The 23,482-nt window shown below is 32.8% G+C and overlaps 1 protein-coding gene across 1 annotated transcript in view; it reads right to left on the reverse strand.

Annotated features, from left to right (window-relative positions):
- LOC143248727 (dedicator of cytokinesis protein 7-like) overlaps window positions 1-23,482 on the reverse strand; it is a 60,700-nt gene that overhangs the window by 20,251 nt on the left and 16,967 nt on the right. Inside the window, 17 exon segments of the mRNA XM_076497391.1 lie at window positions 1,071-1,156; window positions 1,159-1,204; window positions 2,180-2,276; window positions 3,428-3,527; window positions 4,323-4,452; window positions 5,669-5,848; window positions 6,655-6,803; window positions 6,988-7,169; window positions 9,081-9,403; window positions 11,055-11,204; window positions 13,405-13,773; window positions 14,847-15,014; window positions 15,355-15,627; window positions 16,413-16,499; window positions 18,908-19,009; window positions 20,212-20,353; window positions 22,035-22,105. Of these exon segments, the coding sequence (XP_076353506.1) occupies window positions 1,071-1,156; window positions 1,159-1,204; window positions 2,180-2,276; window positions 3,428-3,527; window positions 4,323-4,452; window positions 5,669-5,848; window positions 6,655-6,803; window positions 6,988-7,169; window positions 9,081-9,403; window positions 11,055-11,204; window positions 13,405-13,773; window positions 14,847-15,014; window positions 15,355-15,627; window positions 16,413-16,499; window positions 18,908-19,009; window positions 20,212-20,353; window positions 22,035-22,105 (2,655 nt within the window).

Genomic DNA, 23,482 nt, shown 5'->3' on the forward strand with positions numbered 1-23,482 from the left:
CATACTGCATTATGCTGAGCAATGTTATGTTTCTGCCTGTTATGCCACTTAATGTAAAGAACTGAAAAAACAAACTGGATACAATTAGTTTCTTTCTGTGTAAAATACACAGGGGATCCAATTAATAATTAATGCAATTAACTGAGATGGTATTTTGTTTTACAGTTTTACCTAAGTTGTGTTTTTGTTATTAAGAATCCTATAACCAACAACACTATGAACCAACAAGCAATTAGGCCCATAAATAGTCTAAATAAATGTGTTTTATAAGCCACATGAAAATCCATGAATCAATAGTTTTTATTCTCTCATGTCTTTACTTAGCTGCCCCTTAAACACATAAAATAATTTTCTTCTCACTGTTTTGTGACTTAGGTTATATTAAATGAGCAAATGCTCTCACCCAAGTGCTTATCACACAAGACAAAAACATTCTTAAAGACTTTGGTGTATTTCAACTCTTACGCAATCCTAATTAATATGGCTAATAAGTAGTGACTCAGCAGCAAGGTCTGGACCTTTCATAGGAAAGTTTTGAGACATTCCTATATCTTAGAAAGATTAGTCTTCAGATGGTTTACTACCAACAAATATGCTGCTGGTTGGAAAACAGGAAACCTTTTTCATCAAGTGCACTGTCAGAAATATTACAGGTCAAACTGTAAGGCTCCCTTATCATATTAGACCAATTATTCTGAGTTAACAACAAATTGCTCTGCCCTTTCCAGAAACAATAAATATTATATAAATTAAAAAATAGTAACATTTGATGTTGTGAGAAGGACAAAAGTTGACAAAACAGTTAAATCCCAGTCTGATGAAGTAAAAGAATAAAAGCCATTCAGAAGTAATATATAGTGAACTCAAAACACACATTCAGTTTTATTTAATTTTACAGTAAATGTTTCATTTTTTACAGCATTTCAAATCAGCATCTTAACTGTATTTGTTTCTTAAACAGTGCTAACAAAAAATTGGCAAAATCCAATGTGACCTAACCATCCACATTTCTATTCTAGTGCAATGCAAGTACAAGAAATTTAATGATATATGTAAAACAGGCGTTATACCTTGAAAACCAAAGATCGCTGGGTTGCAAACATATTCTGTAGCACCGTGGTGCTCTGATTACATCCTAAGGCATGCAAAAGAACCCGAGAATTACTCCAAGGAGCCCAGGTAGAGAATCCGAGCTGGCCACAACCTACAATACAGAACATAATAATTACAGAATTTGAAACAATAGATTTTTAGAGACAGATTCTGTTTAAAATTATATAGTTCCTACTTGATGTGTCGTGAAGCTAAGAGCCACTTTTAGAGTCCAGTGTTTCATTAACTTTAGAAAGAATGAGCAACTAGTAATATATAACAGTAAAAATAACTGAATAATATACAGTTTTAAAATATAAATCACATATACCATTAATTAATACATTTATTAAGTATCGGTAATTTTTTCATGACTGACGTGTTTTACTATCATGTTACATGTTTTTATTCATACTGTCAATTCTTCTTACAATTAATTATAATTAAAACTACTGTAATAGCTTTAAATAACCTCATCTTTCATTAACCAATTAATCAGGATGATAACTGTAATAAGCCATTGCTTGAAAACATTGTAATATATTAAATAAACTAAGATACAAGTTTAAACAAAATTATATTTATTAATGCTTAATTTCATTTATAACATTTAAACAATAACTTGATTGTTTATGTAAATAAAAATGTAAATCTATCACCCATCACTAATTTACCATTCCACCTCAAGTATATAGCAGTTGTACAATACGAAAGAGGGTGTGTGTGTGTGTGTGTGTGTGTGTGTGTGTGTGTAAGGGTGTCCTTTTTTAGACAGAATTCTTATTCGATTCTACATTTCATTTACTTTTAATAAAAGGTTAGGATATGTGGAATCATTTAACACTTGTGAACATCTAATAACTTTCAAAACACTGTTTTACCCAGAAATTAAAAAAATGACACTAATATGTTCTTAAATATTGAAAAACAGCTTAAACTCTGTTAGACAAGACGACAAAAGACATTCCTCTACAATTCCTCTATAGTTTATACATGAAGATTAAAAATTAAAACCAATGTTCCAAAACTGCTAATGAAACAAACGTGATAAACCAAAACAAAAAACAGTATGAACATTGAAGACTACCTGAACAATGAGTTCTAGTGTATCCAAAATAATCATGTTGACTTCTGTAGAAAGGTTTGCTTCAATATGGGCTTCAGTTTCAACTTCTATCTTTGGTCTGGGAGTAAGAAGAGAGCATATTTTTAAATTATGGTCTCACTGAAAGAAGAGGGTGTGTGTGTAAATAAATTACAGGGTCTGGTTTAAAGAAAAGGAAATACCTTTAACATGATCTTGTACAATGGAACCCCTCTAAGTGGCCACCCCTCAGATTCGTTCACCCCTTGAAAGCAGTCATTCAATCACAGTCCCTTTTTTTGTTTACATAATCCCTAATTATGTACAGTGGAACCCCTCTAATCAGGCCAATTTGTCTCAGTCCCAAAGGTGGCTGCTTTAGATGGGTTCCACTGTATATATAATTTATGATCTTGTTGAGTAAAGAGAGTATATGGTTTGACTGAGTGAAAAAAGTATATCTAATTAATAAAAGGTTTTGAGTAACAAGTTTATTCATTAATCATTTACACATAAAAAGATAATTTTTTATAAAATGTCTCTCACTCTCTCAAGAAAAAAACAAAAAAAACAACCTTGAAACCAAATTTCAAAACACTTATGATATTTTGCTTAAGAACTTGGGTGTGACAAAATATCTTTTAACTTCTTGCAACATAAACACTTAAAAGATAAGTTCCACATAGTGTACCAACAATATTAATCTTAAATATAACTTTATATCACTGAAACGTATTTTATTTCACTTAACATCTTCATTGAGTCTCTTACACACAATATTAAGAATCTAGAATCATTTCAAGTTTTAGGTCTAGTGAAAATTAACTACACAATAATTAGATTTCCAATATAATATTGTCTGTAGAGTAAATAAATATTTTTAAAGATAAAGAAAGAACTTATTTTTTGAAATCTAGTATTATGGAACAAATTAATTTTTTATATTTGGATGATTTGGTAAATGAATTTTTGACTTCACAGCATCTTGTGTGACACATCAGCTAAATGGCTGATTCAGAGACCCCTAGGTTCTAGAATAAAAGCTGGTGGCCAGAGGAATGGCAGCCAATAAGCACCTGCAGCCTATATAGTTACTCTCAATTAAACAGTGCAGTTTACTATTACTTTTATAATACACCCACAGGTGGAAGTGGGGAAGTGCCACCACACTGGAATATCTAAGCTAATACATTTAAAATTTTATGGATACAGGCAGTACAATAGCACCAATATTTCTTAAAGTTTCATAACCTTTCAAACTGCTCGGCATTGTGTCGCCACTGCACTTGGTCCTTTCTCCAACGAAGTTTATCTCCTTGGTAGGGATTCGGAGAAGGAGGATATTTCTCACCTGGTGGTAATATTACTTAACTTACATTAACAATGTTTTGAATTGTTTTTATTGGGTTAGCTTTGTTAGAAAAATATCAACAGAGAAAAGTCAAACAGTCATTATGGATGATAAATATATAATTTCTCCTGAATTTTACAATTTTTAAAGAACAGTGCCATTCTATATGATAATCTAGTAAAATAAAAGTGATGTTTAGTGCAAAAAGAAACAACGTTTAGAAAAATTTGCTTTGTTTTGTTAAGCATGTACTGATGAAATTTCTAAAACATTTTTTTATCAAATAAACATCTACACGCACATACAGTCTGGAATATCCAGGAATGATAACTGTGCGTTATTACCTTCTTTGTGAAGTCCCTAGTCCTAACACTTGCATGGCTAATTTACCAGAAAGGATAAGGTTTGCCTCCTGCAGTTGAATGCGTGTATGGTGAATACAGTGAACGGTTTACACTAATTGCTGGTTGATTCAGAGAAGCCACAATGGTTTAAATATCTAATGCACTTTTACTTTATTATTCTGCTGCACATGAAACTGATCTTTTGGAGAAACTATCATCATGGCAAAGTTTTTATTTTAAAGCTTATCTAAATATATATTTACTTAAATGAATTTAAGAAACTTTGCTTTTATAAATTTTCCACTACATAATTTACAATGGTGTTTCAGTGAAACCTTAGACAGAGTAGATATATGAGAACTTAAATGAACTGTTATATGAAAAGTGGAAATGTTTCTGTTTGATCTAAAGTACACAGAAGTCAAAACATAACAGGCAGTTGGAGAATTACCTTTTCTTCTCATCATCATTTCACTCCGAGCACTGTAACTGTGTCCAAGTATAGCTTCCTCCAGCTTGGACTTCATGTCTGATGTCTTTCGCAAGCTTTGCTGTCGATATTTTTGAAGAGCTTTCTTCCCCTAAAATAAACATGCTATGCTGAGAATCAGTCATGAATAACACATTATAAAATAGTTATCAACACTTTATCGAAGCAGAGAGACAGGGATAGTTTGTGAAAATATTGGCATCGTTGAAAACAATTTGACCATTTAAGTTATATTTTCTCCATTTTCACACATAACTAAAATTTTAGCTAAGATGTTAGGTTGTCATTTAACACTACTCGGTCGTTAAAAAACAAAAACAGAGAAGAGCATCAGAACTTCTTATTCAGTCTTACGTTTACAAATTCTAAGAGTAATAACACCAGCATCAACAATATTCAACAGCATTAACACCTAGAATAATTAGATAGATAAACAACTATATAAATCAAAAGGGGATAAACAATTAGGGTATTTATAGATATATTAATGGCTAGAATACTTAAGGATGGATAAACAACTAGGGTATTTAGAGATATATTAACAGCTAGAATACTTAGGGATGGATAAACAACTAGGGTATTTAGAGATATATTAACAGCTAGAATACTTAGGGATTGATAAACAACTAGGGTATTTAGAGATATATTAACAGCTAGAATACTTAGGGATTGATAAACAACTAGGGTATTTAGAGATATATTAACAGCTAGAATACTTAGGGATTGATAAACAACTAGGGTATTTAGAGATATATTAACAGCTAGAATACTTAGGGACTGATAAACAACTAGGGTATCTGGAGATATATTAACAGCTAGAATACTTAGGGACTGATAAACAACTAGGCTATCTGGAGATATATTAATGGCTAGAATACCTAAGGATGGATAAACAACTAGGGTATTTAGAGATATATTAACAGCTAGAATACTTAGGGATTGATAAACAACTAAGGTATTTAGAGATATATTAACAGCTAGAATACTTAGGGATTGATAAACAACTAAGGTATTGATAAACAACTAGGGTATTTAGAGATATATTAACAGCTAGAATACTTAAGAGAGATATTAACAGCTAGAATACTTAGGGATTGATAAACAACTAGAATACTTAGTATTTATTTAGATATATATTAACAGCTAGAATACTTAGGGATGTACAAATAATGAGAATAATTAGAGATAAATTAATAGACAGAATATTCAAGGATGGATAAACAATGTTCATTGGAACATTATTTTTTTACTATTAATTTTTGTCAGTGGTCAAATCCTTGAGTAACATAGTGCCCAACTGTTATTACCTTGTACTCAAAGCAGGAAGCAGAAATCAAGAGTACTTCCAGAAGTTGCTGAAGACGATGATATGGCAACTCAGCCCACCACTGTTGTAAAACTGTCTTATCAGTGTTTTTAATGACCCAAAGAAAACACATCAGCAAGTGTCGAGTGGTCTCTTCTTTCAACTGGCATTTTCGGTTTGACTGCAATATTTAAGAAGCATTATAGACTAACTTTCCATACTAATGCTCTAGATTTTAGATTATAACTAAATATATAACAGAGGCTGAAAAAATATGTAAACAGATCTTTCATCTGTTTCAATACATTAGAATATATTTTGTGAGATGTCGTAACACAATACTTTTTAATGATATTTTTACAGTTAAAATCTCTAAAGCAAAACTGTGCATGTAATGTTGGGCGACTGAGACTGTGCTTGCAAACTTTCCAAATGAATGATTCAATGTAATTTTACGTTGAACTTCTAATGGCAATGAAGAAAATATATACAAATATACTACTTTTCATTAGTGAACATAAAACACTATCTCATTGCTACAGTTGAGATTTCTCTAGATCAAAATTTAGAACCTGATATAAATATTTACTTAGAACATCACGTTATACAAAGATCTGAAACAAAAAGAATACACAAAAGAGTACAAACATTATTTTTACTACTATTCCTTATTTTGTAACCCTAACTCCACAATTTAAATCTCATCAGAATATATTTCAGCAGAGATCTCTAGCACATAATACTGCCATAGATAAATAAGATTAGTTGATTACACATTATTAACCAAATAAAATACCAGAGGCCAAGTTTAGGTTCTAATTCTTATAAGTCTTGCAGCATAAATTAGAATGTATACAGGACTAAACATTTTCTCTGGCTGACATTCAATATGTAATAAGTTATTTATGTTTAAAATACATAAAATGTTATTTAAAAGCTTTCACATCTGTTTAGACTCTGGTCCAGTTTGGATCAAATGGTCACTACCTGTTGGCATGGGTCATAGTGAGAAATCATCCCACTCCCTGCAGAACCTCTAGTGCAGACTCCTGGGCTGGCAATTGCATTAGCAACAGATTGGGGAAAGGTGGCTAAATTTGGGTCACCACCATCTTCACTTGTTGAGACTGGTCTACCTATAACACAAAAAGAAAAAAAACATTAGTACCTTGCCAGACGTACCCAGAAATGATCTCATACATGTATTGTATTTATTACAGTCATGTTCAATAAAACATTCATGAGCAATATGAATTTTTTTAAGTTTTTATATTGCCATAAATGTATATTTAGATATAATGCTTACAAATTCTATTTTACCTCTGTTCTCAGTGGGCCAATCATAAAGCTGAAACAGAGAATCCATGACAATTCCAACTAGAGGTAAATATAAAGTTGCAACTCGAGCTTTAACCTCTGGCTCCACAAACCTAGGGTCCCAGTCATGACTGGTCAACAGGTTGCGAAGAGTGTTGACTGCTTTAGCATGGACAGCAGGGTTACTACATAACAGAGGTATAAAGAGGACATCAGAACTACTAAATAAGAGGTCAGAGTCGTATTAAGTAAAAAATAGATTTACTGAATAAAAGTGGTATCAAATGAAAATCAGGATTACTAAACAAGAGATCAGAGTGTAACCAAGTGGAAAGCAGGGTTATTAAATAAGAGACCAGAATGGTATCAAGTGAAAATCAGGATTACTAAACAAGAAATCAGAGTGTAACCAAGTGGAAAGCAGGGTTATTAAATAAGAGATCAGAATGGTATGAAGTGAAAATCAGGATTACTGAACAAGAGATCAGAGTGTAACCAAGTGGAAAGCAGGATTATTAAATAAGAGATCAGAATGGTATTAAGTGAAAATCAGGATTACTGAACAAGAGATCAGAGTGTAACCAAGTGGAAAGCAGGATTATTAAATAAGAGATCAGAATGGTATCAAGTGAAAATCAGGATTACTAAACAAGAAATCAGAGTGTAACCAAGTGGAAAGCAGGGTTATTAAATAAGAGACCAGAATGGTATGAAGTGAAAATCAGGATTACTGAACAAGAGATCAGAGTGTAACCAAGTGGAAAGCAGGATTATTAAATAAGAGATCAGAATGGTATGAAGTGAAAATCAGGATTACTAAACAAGAGATCAGAGTGTAACCAAGTGAAAAGCAGGATTATTAAATAAGAGATCAGAATGGTATGAAGTGAAAATCAGGATTACTAAACAAGAGATCAGAGTGTAACCAAGTGAAAAGCAGGATTATTAAATAAGAGATCAGAATGGTATCAAGTGAAAATCAGGATTACTAAACAAGAGATCAGAGTGTAACCAAGTGGAAAGCAGGGTTATCAAATAAGAGATCAGAATGGTATCAAGTGAAAATCAGGATTACTGAACAAGAGATCAGAGTGTAACCAAGTGGAAAGCAGGGTTATTAAATAAGAGACCAGAATGGTATCAAGTGAAAATCAGGATTACTGAACAAGAGATCAGAGTGTAACCAAGTGGAAAGCAGGGTTATTAAATAAGAGATCAGAATGGTTTCAAGTGAAAATCAGGATTACTGAACAAGAGATCAGAGTGTAACCAAGTGGAAAGCAGGATTATTAAATAAGAGACCAGAATGGTATCAAGCGAAAATCAGGATTACTGAACAAGAGATCAGAGTGTAACCAAGTGGAAAGCAGGGTTATTAAATAAGAGATCAGAATGGTATGAAATGAAAATCAGGATTACTAAACAAGATATCAGAGTGTACCCAAGTGGAAAACAGGGTTACCAAATAAAAGATCAGAATGGTATGAAATGAAAATCAGGATTACTAAACAAGATATCAGAGTGGATACATATAAAAAGTAGGGTTACCAAATAAAGATCAGTGGAAACAAATGAAAAACAGGGTTACTAAATAACAGACCAGAGTGGATACATATAAACAGTAGTGTTACTAAATAAGAGTGGAAACAAATGAAGAGAATTGTTCTAAGTAACAGACAAGAGTGGATACATATAAACAGTAGCATTACTAAATAAGAGTGGAAACAAATGAAGAGAATTGTTCTAAATAACAGACCAGAGTGGATACATATAAACAGTAGCATTACTAAATAAGAGTGGAAACAAATGAAGAGAATTGTTCTAAATAACAGACCAGAGTGGATACATATAAACAGCAGCATTACTAAATAAGAGTGGAAACAAATAAACAGAATTGTTAGTAAAAGAGAGAGAGAGAGAAGAAGAGAAAGTTATGATCTTTATTATTACAGGAGGTATTTTAAAACTAGTTATGTTTTTTACAGAAGGGAACTCACTTCAATTAACTGAAATGATCTCTGTTTATTAAATAAAATATCCTATTCAACAATTAAACTCTTTAATACAGCAATAACTTAGTGGACCATCACACTAACTTTAGTTCCAGAACTGTGGCAAGGTCAGAAAGTACTAATCCCACCAGAAAGTGTTGATGTCGGAACTCCGTGGAGAGTTCTGCAAAACTTCCTTTCTCAGCAATTGTGCTGTTGGAGGCAAAAGAACTACGGGAAGTTGATGAAGCAACACTTGGTGTAGGAGAAGTAGTAGGTGAGGGGGTAAGAGGTGTGGCAAATGGAAGATTAAGGGTCACAAAGTGTTCATGACTACAAATAATTCTCAGGAACTCCAGCTTTAGAGATATCAAATGTCCAGCATCAGGAAAGGATGAAATTTTTGCTGCCATCTGTTTACAGTAAGTCTATAAACAAGAGATTAAAGACAAATTATAACAAAATCACTACTTTTAAAAAAGAGTAACATACAAAAAGAATAATTATTTTTGGATATGTCTTATATATGTATCTGTTTCAGAATAAATGTCACATGAGGAAAGAAAAAAATTACAGTTACTTAGGTTTAGCTAATTAGCCTAAGTTTTAGACCAGTAATAAGGTTTGAGATGCAAGTAGTTTTAGTATGTAGCAAGAAAAAAACGTTTAAATAATAATTTCTGCTGTAACTCACTAATATTCACTTTAAGATATAAATTCACATATTTGTAGGTTCCACAAGGATATATATCCAGTTTATTTGATGATGTTCAAAAATATAACAACCAAATCCATCAAACCAACAGCATAACAAACCTGTTACTATTTACAAGTTGATTTCTTGACTATTATTAATAATTAGTTAATCTGTCCTTTTTTTGTTTTTACTTGTATGTGACATTTTAACAAACTAATTAGTTTGCTTACAACCATCTCTTGACTAGCATCTTAAGGTAAACATCTCATACCTCTACTTTTTCTACTGCAAGAATAGCTGGAAGTTTTTATTCCTTGTTTTAATTATGAAATACATGAAATATCTATATCACAAAGCCAAAATGTGCATGTGTGAGTTTGTATCCTAGCTTTGCCAAGCCCACTGGGGCAATCTCAACCAAAATTTGTATAGAAACACTACAGACTCTGAGAAATGTTCCAAGAGGGTCAGAATTGAACTTAACCCTATTTCCATTTTGTAAACCCTGTTGGTTAATTACTCATAGCCTACTGAGTCAATCTCAAACAGTATTGGCAGGGTGGTGCTTTAGACAATGTTGAACATTCTAAATGGATTCAAAGTATGAAAGTTGCTGGATTGTATTTCAAACAACCATGCATTTCTCATATTCAATGAGATGTAGGGTGTTCAAATGGGGGATCACCTCAAAATCTTTATTTGTTGATAGACTGAAAGCAAACTGCAAATGTTGTTTATGAAGAATATTTATTATAATTATAAAATTTTGGGATAACATTTATGTTATTCCTGTTATTACTTTAAAATATATGACCACTGCTGAACTTAGATTGTTCTAATTAAGTTTAAACATTCCCCATCAGTTGATGAGTATTTCAGCTTGTCATCTCTATTTTAAAAACATTTAAAGTTGTTTATTGTTAAGCACAAAGATAGACAATGGACCATGTGTACTCTGCCCACCACAGGTATCAAAACTCAATTTTTAGCATTAAAAGGTTTCACTGAGCAACCAGGAAGCAACATCCAAATCTTTACGTACTTGTTGAGTGCACTTTATTCTTGTAACAAAGACAGCCATTAACATAATAGAATACCTGGGTACTACACCAGACCTAATTAAATATTGAAATGAAAACAGGCAAGAATGTTTGTGGACATGATTTGGACCCAAGATCTGCAGGTTGCAAATACAGTGATTTAATCAACAAACCATATTAGACCTACATAAATACTGATATAAAAATTGGGTACATTTGGCATTGGGATTTGGACCCATGACCCTCATGTTCTGCAAAAAGTGCTCTAACCACCAAGCCATGTTGGACCTACTTAAATATTGGTCTAAAATACTAACATTAGAATGGGCACAGTTTGTTTACCTTAATTAGCTGTAATACATAACCTCGGTCTAGGATGGACAGCAGGTCAAACAGGAAAAAGGCGAGACTAGTATTTAAACCCTGAATGAATTTCATGTCTTTCACTTCTCGATTATAGCGGCTAATGATGTCTGAAGTCATTGTAGTCACCTATAAATAAAACATTCCTTCAAAAGTATGTCTTTTTTAACCTTCAACCACATGAGATTTGTGGATTTGATAATACTTGAGTGGAATTCCTCTAATTATTTTATAGCATAATGAAAATATAGCACACTACTGTTAAGTATCTAATATCCAAAGTACATAACTGACAAGTATTTATATCCACAGAACAATACTGGTAAGTATATAGTGTCTAAAATACATTAGTGTTATCTAACATCCATTACTAGTAAATATTTAATATCAATTCAACTGAAACCTTTACAAATAATCATTCACAAGTCATATGTCAATGAAAGCAGTTTAACCTTTTCACAATGGGTCACAGGTCAAAGGTCATGTCATCACATTCTGTGACTTACATTCAACATTTTATTGAACTACTATTTTATGAATTTATGTCAGTAAATTTGGTATCAAATTGTAGATTATAGTTCAAACTTTAATATTATATACAAGTTAATTTCTTAATTTAAAAGTAAATAGTAAAAGAGCACATCCAAATGTAGATTTCAGTGAGTCATGTGGTATGTTGAATGCAGTACTGGTTAAAATTAGATGTTTGTCATATCAGAATACTAAGTCTCTAGTTTTGTATAGATTAGGAACTCAATTTACTAATACCATAAAGCTAAAATGTAAAATAAGAACTTCATATCATTTTTATTTTGCTGAGATATGGTTTATCTACTGAATCAAACACAGTGACCCCATTCACCTCTTTCCATTTTTGTAAGCAGTGCCTTATGTACACTTACTTCAACATGTGAAATATGAATAACCAATCAACAGCTTAGAATGTCTCTCTAGTGGTTTTCTCAGCCATTTTAATCTGTAAAAAAACCACCACGTTCTTTCGAACAAAGATTTCAAGACGGTAGGTTGCGTCTTTAGTCTGCTTGAAGTTTCATATTTTTGAAATATAAATACATCTTAGTTACAATGTTTACTAAATTATAGTTGAATTTATGCTATCAGTACAGTTGTTCATGATTTTTTGGTTGTTCAATTGTATATATAAAACCTAAAAACATTTTCTATGATATAACCCATGTGCAAAATTTTAAAGGGTTTAGCAACTTATGTCCAGCAGAAACTGAGTTCAATTTTCTCTTGTTGCTACAACCTTTGAACTTCTATATTTATTGTTCTATACTTCTAGAAAAATAAGTTTAATAATTTATTTTTAAATACTAACAATGTATATACATATGCAATGTATAATAATCAAAATGTAACTGTATAATACAAAATATTAGTCCACTAAAACACAGCCAAGACAGGGAATACTACAGGTCAGTTTTATATTATTGAGTACATAACATTAGTGCACATGCAATTTGTGTAATGTTAGCCAGGCATGACTGGAAGATCAATATGATAAAATAATAAATATATAGCATTATAAGATATAAGCTAGAATGATTACATATTATAACACACACACAAAAGCAAAATTTATATTTAGTTTCTAATTTTTTATGCTGGTTATGCAATCAGTCAATTGACAGAACCCACATAGTTAGAGTAAGGAAAATAACAAAATATAAAGTCTTACTGAAAATAAACATTTGATGTGTATTTAGGAAGTTTTAGAGATTAGCAAATATTTGAGATTTTTGGGACAAAGAATAGTTTTGTAATAATAACATGAAATCATGTTGCACTCGGACTAGTAATGGAACAGACTTGATATTTTGACAAACAAATCTTTAGTGAAAATATTTCACTAAAAATCTGATTTTTCTGTGTAAAAATATTTGTAATCTTTACTAAAAGTCTACCAAATATGTGAAGATACACATGCTGTATCAAAAGTTAATACTTAACGTGTGCAAATGTGTAGATGAACTTGTGTATATTTTACCAAGTCTGTTGTGAAAAGGTTAAAACTTTGTGTGAAGTTTTCTATATATATTAAGTAAGAGTTAAGAACAGTCACCACAGATAGATGATTTCTGTCTATCATATCACAACATACTGATCATCAATACAATAATTACTTTCAAAAACCAAAAACTTTCGACTAGATATTAAAATAAATATTACGTACAGCCTTCCCTCTTGTTAAACTGATAACTCATCATTGGCCTAAATCAGGGAAAGCAAAAGAAGTTTAACCAACATTTGTTTAAATGACTAAAGAACTGATGGACAAATTGATAACGGAAACAAAAAAACTTACCAATGTTGTAATATCGTCCATAAACTGTTCACTGAATCTCATCTTCCTTGGAGAGTCCAGCCGTCCCGAGGAAGCTAAGTATTCATTCATACTCTTCACCATTAGCTCGAAGAAAAACCAGGCATTGGACAAAGCCAATTCTCGAGCTGATCCACTTGACACTACCCACTGCAATGCTAATTCTTCGTGCACAATCTTCCGTGTGTGTGACTTAGAAAGTGAATAGATTGCACTATCTTGTCCCAAGATGGCATTCCTCATACTTCCCGTTCTGTCTAAATGTCGATTCAAAATGTTTCCAACTTCCAAGTCAGATTCAGCAAATGAAGCGATGTCTGGGTTGCTGCTGCTTCGCTCATGATATAACCTCTTCAAAAATAATAATAAAAAATTGTATCTGGAATGATGCTTTGGTTCATTTTAATTTACATGGTTATTCTTCAACCTTGGCTGATTTCTTTCTTGAGGTATAACATGATGAAATGTAACTTGTACAAAATAATCAGAGAAAGTTTTTGCACTTTTATAAAATTAAATTAATGTTTCTGAATAATGTTGTACTCACTTATTTTATAATAAAACTTTATAACAAGGGACTAACTCAGCCAGAATCACACCTACACTTTTCTTGTTCATCCATCCCAGAAAGATCTATAAGAATATAAATCTAAAAGGTATTTATCATCTCTGTAAAGCCAATGCTATTCCTTTTATTTTTTCATAATTTCCCAGTTGTATATGCAAAGTTAATTCTGAAAATCAAACACTACAAGATAAGCCATTTCTATTCTTCTCTTACAGTGATTCTAACACTATCTTATATAAATCAACTACTAAGTGAAACTTTTTTACATTCTCTGTTCTTCTGATAGCATAATAATGTATTCATACAAAACAACTGCATATGATACAATGAAATCTTTCATCAACTTGCTTTTTTGCATACTGTTGCATGATTTAGTTGTTTGTTTCAGATATTCCTGTAAAGCTACACAAAGGATAAGTGCAACCACACCTGCCATCCCTTAAATTAAGCTGATAGTTAAGACGACAAGAAATCAGCTACTCTCGCTTAATTGTAGAATTTACCTGTCACTCTTATAACTACCTACAATCTGACAGTGGAGTTTGACCACCACCATTTAATGAGTTCATAACCCCAAACTAAAGAGCCCAATTATGTGCAACTGGCTGTAAACTATGCACCCCCAGAATTCACAGTCCGACAGTACTAACTGTTAGGCCAATCCCAGATCATTGCAAGGATGAATTAGGAATACATATGTCTGAATGACCTGTATATAGGTATCTCTGAGTGTACAAGAGATTTTGCCTTTTGCACACCCACTTTCACCAGTTAAATAATTAGTCTATAATAGGTAGAATGACTATTTTACTAACCAGATATCCCCTGTTTGTCAACTCTACAAAACGTTACAAACCTGTGGTGGTAGAGAGATTGGTCTTCCACCAGTACTGTAACCTCCACTTATAGTTACGTGACCACTCATAGGATAGATGTCAAGATGGGGAAGTGTACACTGGTAATGGATGTATGTTGTTAACAGACTATTTCTCCCATGCTGATCGTTTTGAGATTCCAACAGATCCTATAACAGAATTCAAACTTGTGAGACGTTTCTGAATTTATTTTGCACATTAAATGTTACAAGCTCTACGGTTATGCACACAAAGTTTTTATTTTGTATCTATAAAAACTGGATAATGCAAAATGTTACATATTAGGTAAGATGATGAAAAAAGAAGCACATCTAAACAAATGAAACCTAAGAAAACAACCTTCCTTCAATAAAATAACTTACAAAATTACCCATTTCCTTCAGTCGTGATAAAACTAATTAAAATCTATAAACCTTAACAGGGAAAGCTAATCGAGCCAACTGAACACTTTCGTTCAAAACACTCATGAAACAAAACAAAACTACTCACAACAAGTCTTTTCACAATATTGGCAATGCTTTCAAAAGCTGTCTGTCCAATGTTCATGACCTGGCCAGCTACAATCGGTGGCCGTACAAGTAGACAAATGAGCTTATTGAGAATGATAGGCAAAAACTGAACCAAACGTTCTGGGTTAGAATTGGTGATTTTCAAAATGCTGTTCTTGAGTTCATTTTCAATGTTTGCTTCAGTAATACGAGAGGGAATCAAATTCTCGTCCATTGCTGTACAGAGATTTAGGAACTTATCTAAAAACTCATCCTGAAAGAAGGTCATAAAAATATAACTTGAAATCTACCTTTACAAAAAAAAAGAAAATAAAGAGGAAATTGCACTGTTAAAGAACGTTACATTTTTATTCTCTAAAACATTAATATCAGTGGAAATACAAGAAAATATAAATAATAGCTACCTTGATTATTTGTACAAAGACCCCATCTAAAAGAAGGATGAGAAGTAACTTTAAGTTATGTTACATTACAGAGGTAAAGTTTTATAACTCACCAAACTTCTAATCTAAAGCAATGAAAAGATTTGATTAATTAACACTTATCTAACAAGTTATCTAACCATTCTAAAGTCTATGTTACAGAACATGAATTAGCCAGGTTATGTAACCCTTAAGAAGTGTCTCATCCATAGCTTGATCATGTTTGAATAATTAATGTTTCAAAAAAACTAAAACTTGAAGAAGTCAAGTCATTTGACATGAGCATCAATAACCTAATTCAGACATTACTAAAGTTAATGAAAGAACACCTCTCTAGTGTGTCAGAGACATACATCCATGATTTCAACAGAGAAATATTGATATTGACTTCTTCAAACAAATACAACACAGATGTACCACTCTTAAAAAAGGTCAAGCAGCCAAAATTATTAACTCAATCTCAAACACGAGGATTGCAGATCTTGGTTTACATTCATATCTGTCTTCTTTCCACTAATATCAGTGAGTTTTTAGAAAATACTTAATAGTTCTAATAAGTAAGAAAATCCTTCCTGTGCTTTGATCTCTTAAAGGCAACACAAAGAAAAATAATTACTTGGGCATGAATAGAAGACACTGCTTCCACTACAACATTAAAGACTCCTTTATGATTGTCAACCCATTTGGTATTAGGAATCTCCACCTAAGTAATGAAATATATATTTAATGAATGCAAAATTAATTTTTCTGGATCTATTTTAACATAAGGAATATTAAATAAAGTATTTGTATTTCAGTTTTAATTCTGTCTTTTTTGTTGTTGCACACTTTTGATATTTTCTACCATCTAAGCAAGGATTGTATAGTTTTTATAGCAGTGTTACAGCAAACTACAACAGCATTGAATCTTCTAAACATAATTATAAGATGTGTGAAAAAAAGGAAAAAAACAAATGAAAACACCAGGATAAAAGTACATAAAGTTACACTAGAGATCTTACAATATCAGGAATAAATTTGGTAAAGACAAATTTAAAAAAAGTAAATTGGTCATATACACATAGCTTTAATGTGATAAATAAAAGTTCATTAAAATTAACATTATGTAAGAATACATTTCATTAACTATTACACATCATCAAAATATCCAGTAATGATACATGAACATTACACTCATAAGTAAAAAAAATTTAGTCAACACCTCAACACATCATCAAGAGGACACATGAACACTCACATAGACAAATGAGGTGTTTTAGCCAACACATATGGACATGTCATAAGGATGACATTTGTACATTTAAATGTACAAACAAGAGGTTTTAGCCAACATGTGAACATGTCATATAAATGAAACATGCACACACAAATAAGAAGGTTTAGCCACCACGTACAACAAAATAATTATTACACCTACATACTTACTTGCACAAGTGCATTTTAGCCACATCATAAAATGTGTAAACTTACACTCACAAATGTGTTTTAGTCAATGTGTGAACATGTCATAAAGGTGACACACAAACACATTTTATAAAAAAACAAACTACAGTACCCCATAACATGCACATGATGATACAAGAAATGTAACAATTATTATGTACATAAACATACTGATACCAGAACAAATCAACAGGAATGATAATACACAATCTCCTATATACACATACATGAATAAAAACAGTAACATCTGTAAAGATATACATGAAAGGTTTGAAAAGATACAGTTACGACAGAAAGTGTTCGTACCCCTGTGTTATTAGTAGTTTTTCCTCATAACTTAAAAAGTATCACAATTAGGATAATGAAAGTAGGGTATTTTATAAATATTATAATAACACACATCTGCATAAATTTTTATACAAATTGAACGACAAATAAACTGTTTATAAACAAATAACCAAACACAGGAGGGGCAGAAAGTGTTCGTGCATCTACTTTAATAGTCAGTTGTGTAGCCTTTCAGATGAATTACTTGGTGTAATCTCTCCTCATAGTCCTCCATGATCGTTTTACACTACGCGACTGGTATTTTCTTCCATTATTCTTTACAGAAGGCCTCTAATTCTTGCAAATTTTCTGGATGATGCTGATGAACCCTGGTCTTCAACTCATGCCAAACGTTTTCAATTGGGTTGAGATCGAGTAACTGCGATGGCCACTCCAGAACACTTATATGGTTCCTCTGCAACCAGGATTGCACATATTTCAATGTGTGCTTAGGGTCATTGTCATGCTGGAAGATCCAACGACGCCCAAGCCGCAAGTTTCGAGCATCATGTTTCTAAATGAACAGTCTTTAAATATGGAGTTCTATGAGGATGGCATGCTTTGAGCCCAGAAGAGCGTAACATGTTCGTAACTGTAGAGGTGCTTACTTCAACCCCAGTTTCCTTTACACGTATGTCATTACGTGTTAAACGAGGGTCCCTACTAACTCCTCTGAGAAATTTTGGTGGGGCATCCGGAACGAGGGAGGTTAGCAGTTGATCTTGTAAGCTTAAACTTGGCAATTATGCTTTGAACAGTAGATTTTGGCACATTAAATCGTGTAGCAATACCGGAAAGAGACACATGAAACTTGTATTTTACAATAATTCAGTTTTTTAAATCACTGCACAGTTGTTTCCTGTTCACCATGATGACCAAGCAGATAATGACGGAGATGGCGCTAAATTGCTGGAAGTACATTTTTTGCTGGCTAAATTCCAATAATTATGAACCCAGTGTCTAGTTCTGGAATGGTATAATGTAGTTTATTCGCCAAACTAAACAAAATTTTTACAGGAATATCAGTTTTTTCACACATTCTGAAATATACGAACACTTTCTGCTCCTCCTATTTTTGGTTATTTGTTTATAAACAGTTTATTTGTCGTTTAATTTATATAAAAATTTATGTAGATGTGTTAGTATAAACATTTATAATATATTATACTTCTATTAGCCTACTCATGATACTTTTTAAGTTATGAGCAAAAAACCACTCAGGACGTAGGGGTACGAACACTTTCTGTCGTAACTGTACATTTGTGCACATGCTGAAATTGTTATAGAAAGATGACAAAATAACTAATGTAAATTTACAAATATACAGAAACAGTTACAAACCGAGGTTGAAAGAAAACAGTAACTTGATGGGGTGCTCTCCATTAAAACTGGTAAGTTGTGCTCCCCAGTTTGAATCCGTCCATCTCTGTACAATGGAAGCCACTACAAGTTTTTATTAAAGGATTAATATTTTTTTTATATTTTAAACACTAGAGAATATAATGAAAAAATACCACTTTTTAAATTAATCACTAACAACTCATTTTGTTATGTATTGTATCATTGTCAAAAACAACATATATCATTGGTGTCTTAAAGAAATTAAAGTAGATATACTTAAAAAAAAATAAGACTGTTTAAAAATGTTATTGTTCAGTGGAGTTCCTCCACTTACAATGCTTTAATATCAGGTTTTTTAAATCTGTTTTTATCTGTGTCCACTTTAGCTTTCTTATCCATTTCTCCATGTCCTCTGTAACTTTTAATGGGTTCTTTTCTTCACACCAACTTTTCATCTGTTTGTATTTTTGTGTGCATATTTTTTCATTTGTATGTGTGTGATATTGTCAATGTAGCTCATTCACATGAATGTTTGTGTTACTTGTAGATTTTCTCACATTTGTTTGTGTGTCTATTAAAGCTCATTCATGTGTGTTTTCATCTACTATGAATTTCTTAACTGACTGTTTTCAATATAGCTTGTTTGTAAGTTACCTTGTTCACTGTAGATCGTTCATTTGAAAGTGTTACCCTGTTCACTGTAGCTCGTTCGTTTGTGTCACCTTGCTCACAATAGACAGTTCGTTTGTAATTGTTCCCTTGTTTGCTGTAGCTCATTAATTCGTAAATGTTTCTGTATTCAGTTTAGCTTGTTTATGAATAATCTTTATATAAACTTTATCTGTCTGGAAAGATAGTTATGTTTCTGAGTCCATTGTTGCTTGTCCATCAAGATGTGTAGTTTCATCTTTTTGTTTCAATGGTTAAATGTGTATTACTAAAGCCCAGAACATCTACACAGATATTGGTGTTGATTGAATATGGTGTATTATTTTAAATATGTTTCAAATTCAGCCATATAAAACATTTTCAAGTTTGTTCTGTAGTAATATAACCTCATTTGCTCTGTTAATATTATCTTCCTTCATGGTGAGGGAAAAACTGTCATTAACTAATAATCAAAATTAATTTATTTATAAACATCTAGGAAACAAATATTTTTTGCTCATTGTTCCCATTAAAAACTGGATTAAAAATACATTTCTATGAGCAAATTGACATTTCTCAAAGGGATCATAATAAAAAAAAAACTCAGACAAATGTCACATACACACTGATACTTCTTCAAACACAATTTAACTTACTGTATAACCAACTGGAGTTTCTATTGGTGTTTGCTCAACTTTTTTCTGGCAGCTGATGTGATAAAAAGTAAAGAGAAGATGATGTTGCTCAGATAGTTTTGCTGGTAGCTTAACTTTTATCTCATCGTAGAAACTTGGACACCTATTAAAACAGGAAAGTATAATAGAAAATTGCTAAAAGCTTAAAAAAAAAGTTAATCTGGAAACTTATGTGAAACTAAAAAAATAAATAGCCCCAGTCTACTGGTGATAAGTGGTGATTTGTATGTATGGATTGGGTTAATTTTACAGACCTTGTAACCACCTTAAGAAATTAGGAATTAAACATAAATTATCTTTTTTTGTTCTACAATGACTACAGATTACAATACAAAAACACAAATGTTTAGTCTAAATCGTTTAAACTTCATAATCATAAAAATCAATACATATTTATCATTTTTATTTTTTGACCCTTCTGTCTTGCCTGGCTAATATTATAGAAGTTGCAACGATGCAGTGCACGTGTACTCATTATTGTATTCAAGAGTTCAAAAACTGGCCTTTACAAAATGACCTGTTAGCTGGATGTGTTTTAATAGACAAGTGTTTTGTAAACTACAGTCACATTTCACTTACGTTATATACATATACACACTATTACAATTTACAAATAAGTTATTGAATTTCAGTTATCTTCCTTGAAACATAGAATGGTGAATAAAATATTATAAATACAATTATCTCTTATAGTTACAAACTTTGTTCTAATTTTCTGCTTGCCATAGGTTATTAACTCTCATTAAATTTTGCACATGGAGGATGTGAAATTTTCTTTGATATATATATATGTTTTAAAAGAACCAGAAATCATAAATTACTATATTAACACCACAGAATTCCACTTTAATTTATCAAACTTAGTAAGTAAGCTATATTTGGGTCATATATAAAATTTTGAGCTTGATAACATCTTATTTTAACACTTGAAATCTAGCATCAAAAGATTGCTGCCACAATATTTCAAAGATGCTGAGAAAGTCACAAGGAGAACATTCTGAGCTTCTGATTGGTTACTCATATGTCACAGACAGAAGTTGGTGTAGTAAGCAAAACTCTGAAAATGAAGAGTGGTGGGCGGGGTGGAGCCAGTGTGTTTAATTCAGTAAATGATATATCAACAAACAGAAAATATCAGAGACTCTTACTTTATATTCTAGCTTGTCAGTATCATTAAATTGAGTTCCTAATTCATAAGAAACTATATACTTTGTAGTTCGATAAAGTTTTCAATGTGAGTCTGCAAACTAGATGATATGGCTTTTGACCCATGACCATAGGAAGACTTGTAGAGATAAGGTTAAAGAGTTTGTGTGATGAGTAATTTAGAAGAACAGATTATTTTCATTAATGCTACATATTGTTAGTCATTTGTGATTAAGAGAAACCTGCTTGAAGTAAAAATGTATCTCAGGATGGCTGGTATGGGTATTAACATTTTAACAGAGGTTAACCTGAAGATGACTTAAGAAGGTTGAAATGTTGTTCTCTGCTTTATTTTGGTAAAAGTGTTTATACCCATACCAGCTGTCCTAAGATACATGTTTTTAGTCTATTATAAACATAGATTTACCATTGTGGGTAAAAGACAACTAAAAACATTATACATACAATGTAATGTTAGTTTGTAATCTATTGTAGTTTTTCACAAGCATGTGAAGATACAGCTTCTGTGAAGACTATTTTCAACACAAAAACAAAGTCCATGTACAAAAATCATACTGTATTTTTAATTTTCACATGTTCAACTTTTTGCATATTATACACACGGTGCTAACACTCACTTATTATGGTAGGTAACAGTTGTATAAGCCTCTTGTGAGAACTCAGGGCAGCTGGACTTTCCAAAGATAACCTTTATAAAGAAACAAAAATATAAACAGAAGTTCTTCAAATAAGTAAGTACCAAGTGTTTTTAAATACTTAAATAAAGAACTAGAATACTAAAAAAACAGAAGAAAATTACGGAGGAATGAAGACCTGTAATAGAAGCAGAGGAAAAATGGAGGTTAGTATTATTAGTAGTATTAATAGTAATAGCAAAAAATATGATACACGTTTAAGAAAATAAAGTTTTCTCAGATGTTGATTTTTCAGTAAAATATTAAAACACAAATGAACAAAAACTGTAGTAAAAAAGTGTAAGCAAAAGTAAAATTAACTGAAACAAAGAAAAAACACTGCTGGCCACGTCAGTGACTGTGGGAAAGAAGAACCAAGTGTACTGCTGGTCACGTCAGTGACTGTGGGAAAGAAGAACCAAGCGTACTGCTGGTCACGTCAGTGACTGTGGGAAAGAAGAACCAAGCTGCTGCTGGCCACTGCTGGCGAAAGAAGAACCAAGCGCCACTGCTCCAGTCACTGTGGGAAAGAAGAACCAAGCGCACTGCTGGCCACGCTGCTGCTGGCCAGTCACTGTGGGAAAGAAGAACCAAGCGCACTGTCACTGTGGGAAAGAAGAACCAAGCGCTGCTGCTGCTGGCCACGTCAGTCACTGTGGGAAAGAAGAACCAAGCGTACTGCTGGCCACGTCAGTGACTGTGGGAAAGAAGAACCAAGCGTACTGCTGGCCACGTCAGTGACTGTGGGAAAGAAGAACCGCTGCACTGCTGGCCACGCCAGTGACTGTGGGAAAGAAGAACCAAATGTATTGCTGCTGGCCACCACGCCAGTGACTGTGGGAAAGAAGAACCAAGCGTACTGCTGGCCACGTCAGTGACTGTGGGAAAGAAGAACCAAATGTATTGCTGGCCACGTCAGTGACTGTGGGAAAGAAGAACCAAGCGTACTGCTGGCCACGTCAGTGACTGTGGGAAAGAAGAACCAAGCGTACTGCTGGCCACGTCAGTCACTGTGGGAAAGAAGAACCAAGCGTACTGCTGGCCACGTCAGTGACTGTGGGAAAGAAGAACCAAGCGTACTGCTGGCCACGTCAGTGACTGTGGGAAAGAAGAACCGCGTACTGCTGGCCACGTCAGTGACTGTGGGAAAGAAGAACCAAGCGTACTGCTGGCCACGTCAGTGACTGTGGGAAAGAAGAACCAAGCGTACTGCTGGCCACGTCAGTGACTGTGGGAAAGAAGAACCAAATGTATTGCTGGCCACGTCAGTGACTGTGGGAAAGAAGAACCAAGCGTACTGCTGGCCACGTCAGTGACTGTGGGAAAGAAGAACCAAATGTATTGCTGGCCACGTCAGTGACTGTGGGAAAGAAGAACCAAGCGTACTGCTG

The sequence above is a fragment of the Tachypleus tridentatus genome, chromosome 4, assembly GCF_004210375.1.
Source record: "Tachypleus tridentatus isolate NWPU-2018 chromosome 4, ASM421037v1, whole genome shotgun sequence".
Taxonomy (NCBI): domain Eukaryota; kingdom Metazoa; phylum Arthropoda; class Merostomata; order Xiphosura; family Limulidae; genus Tachypleus; species Tachypleus tridentatus.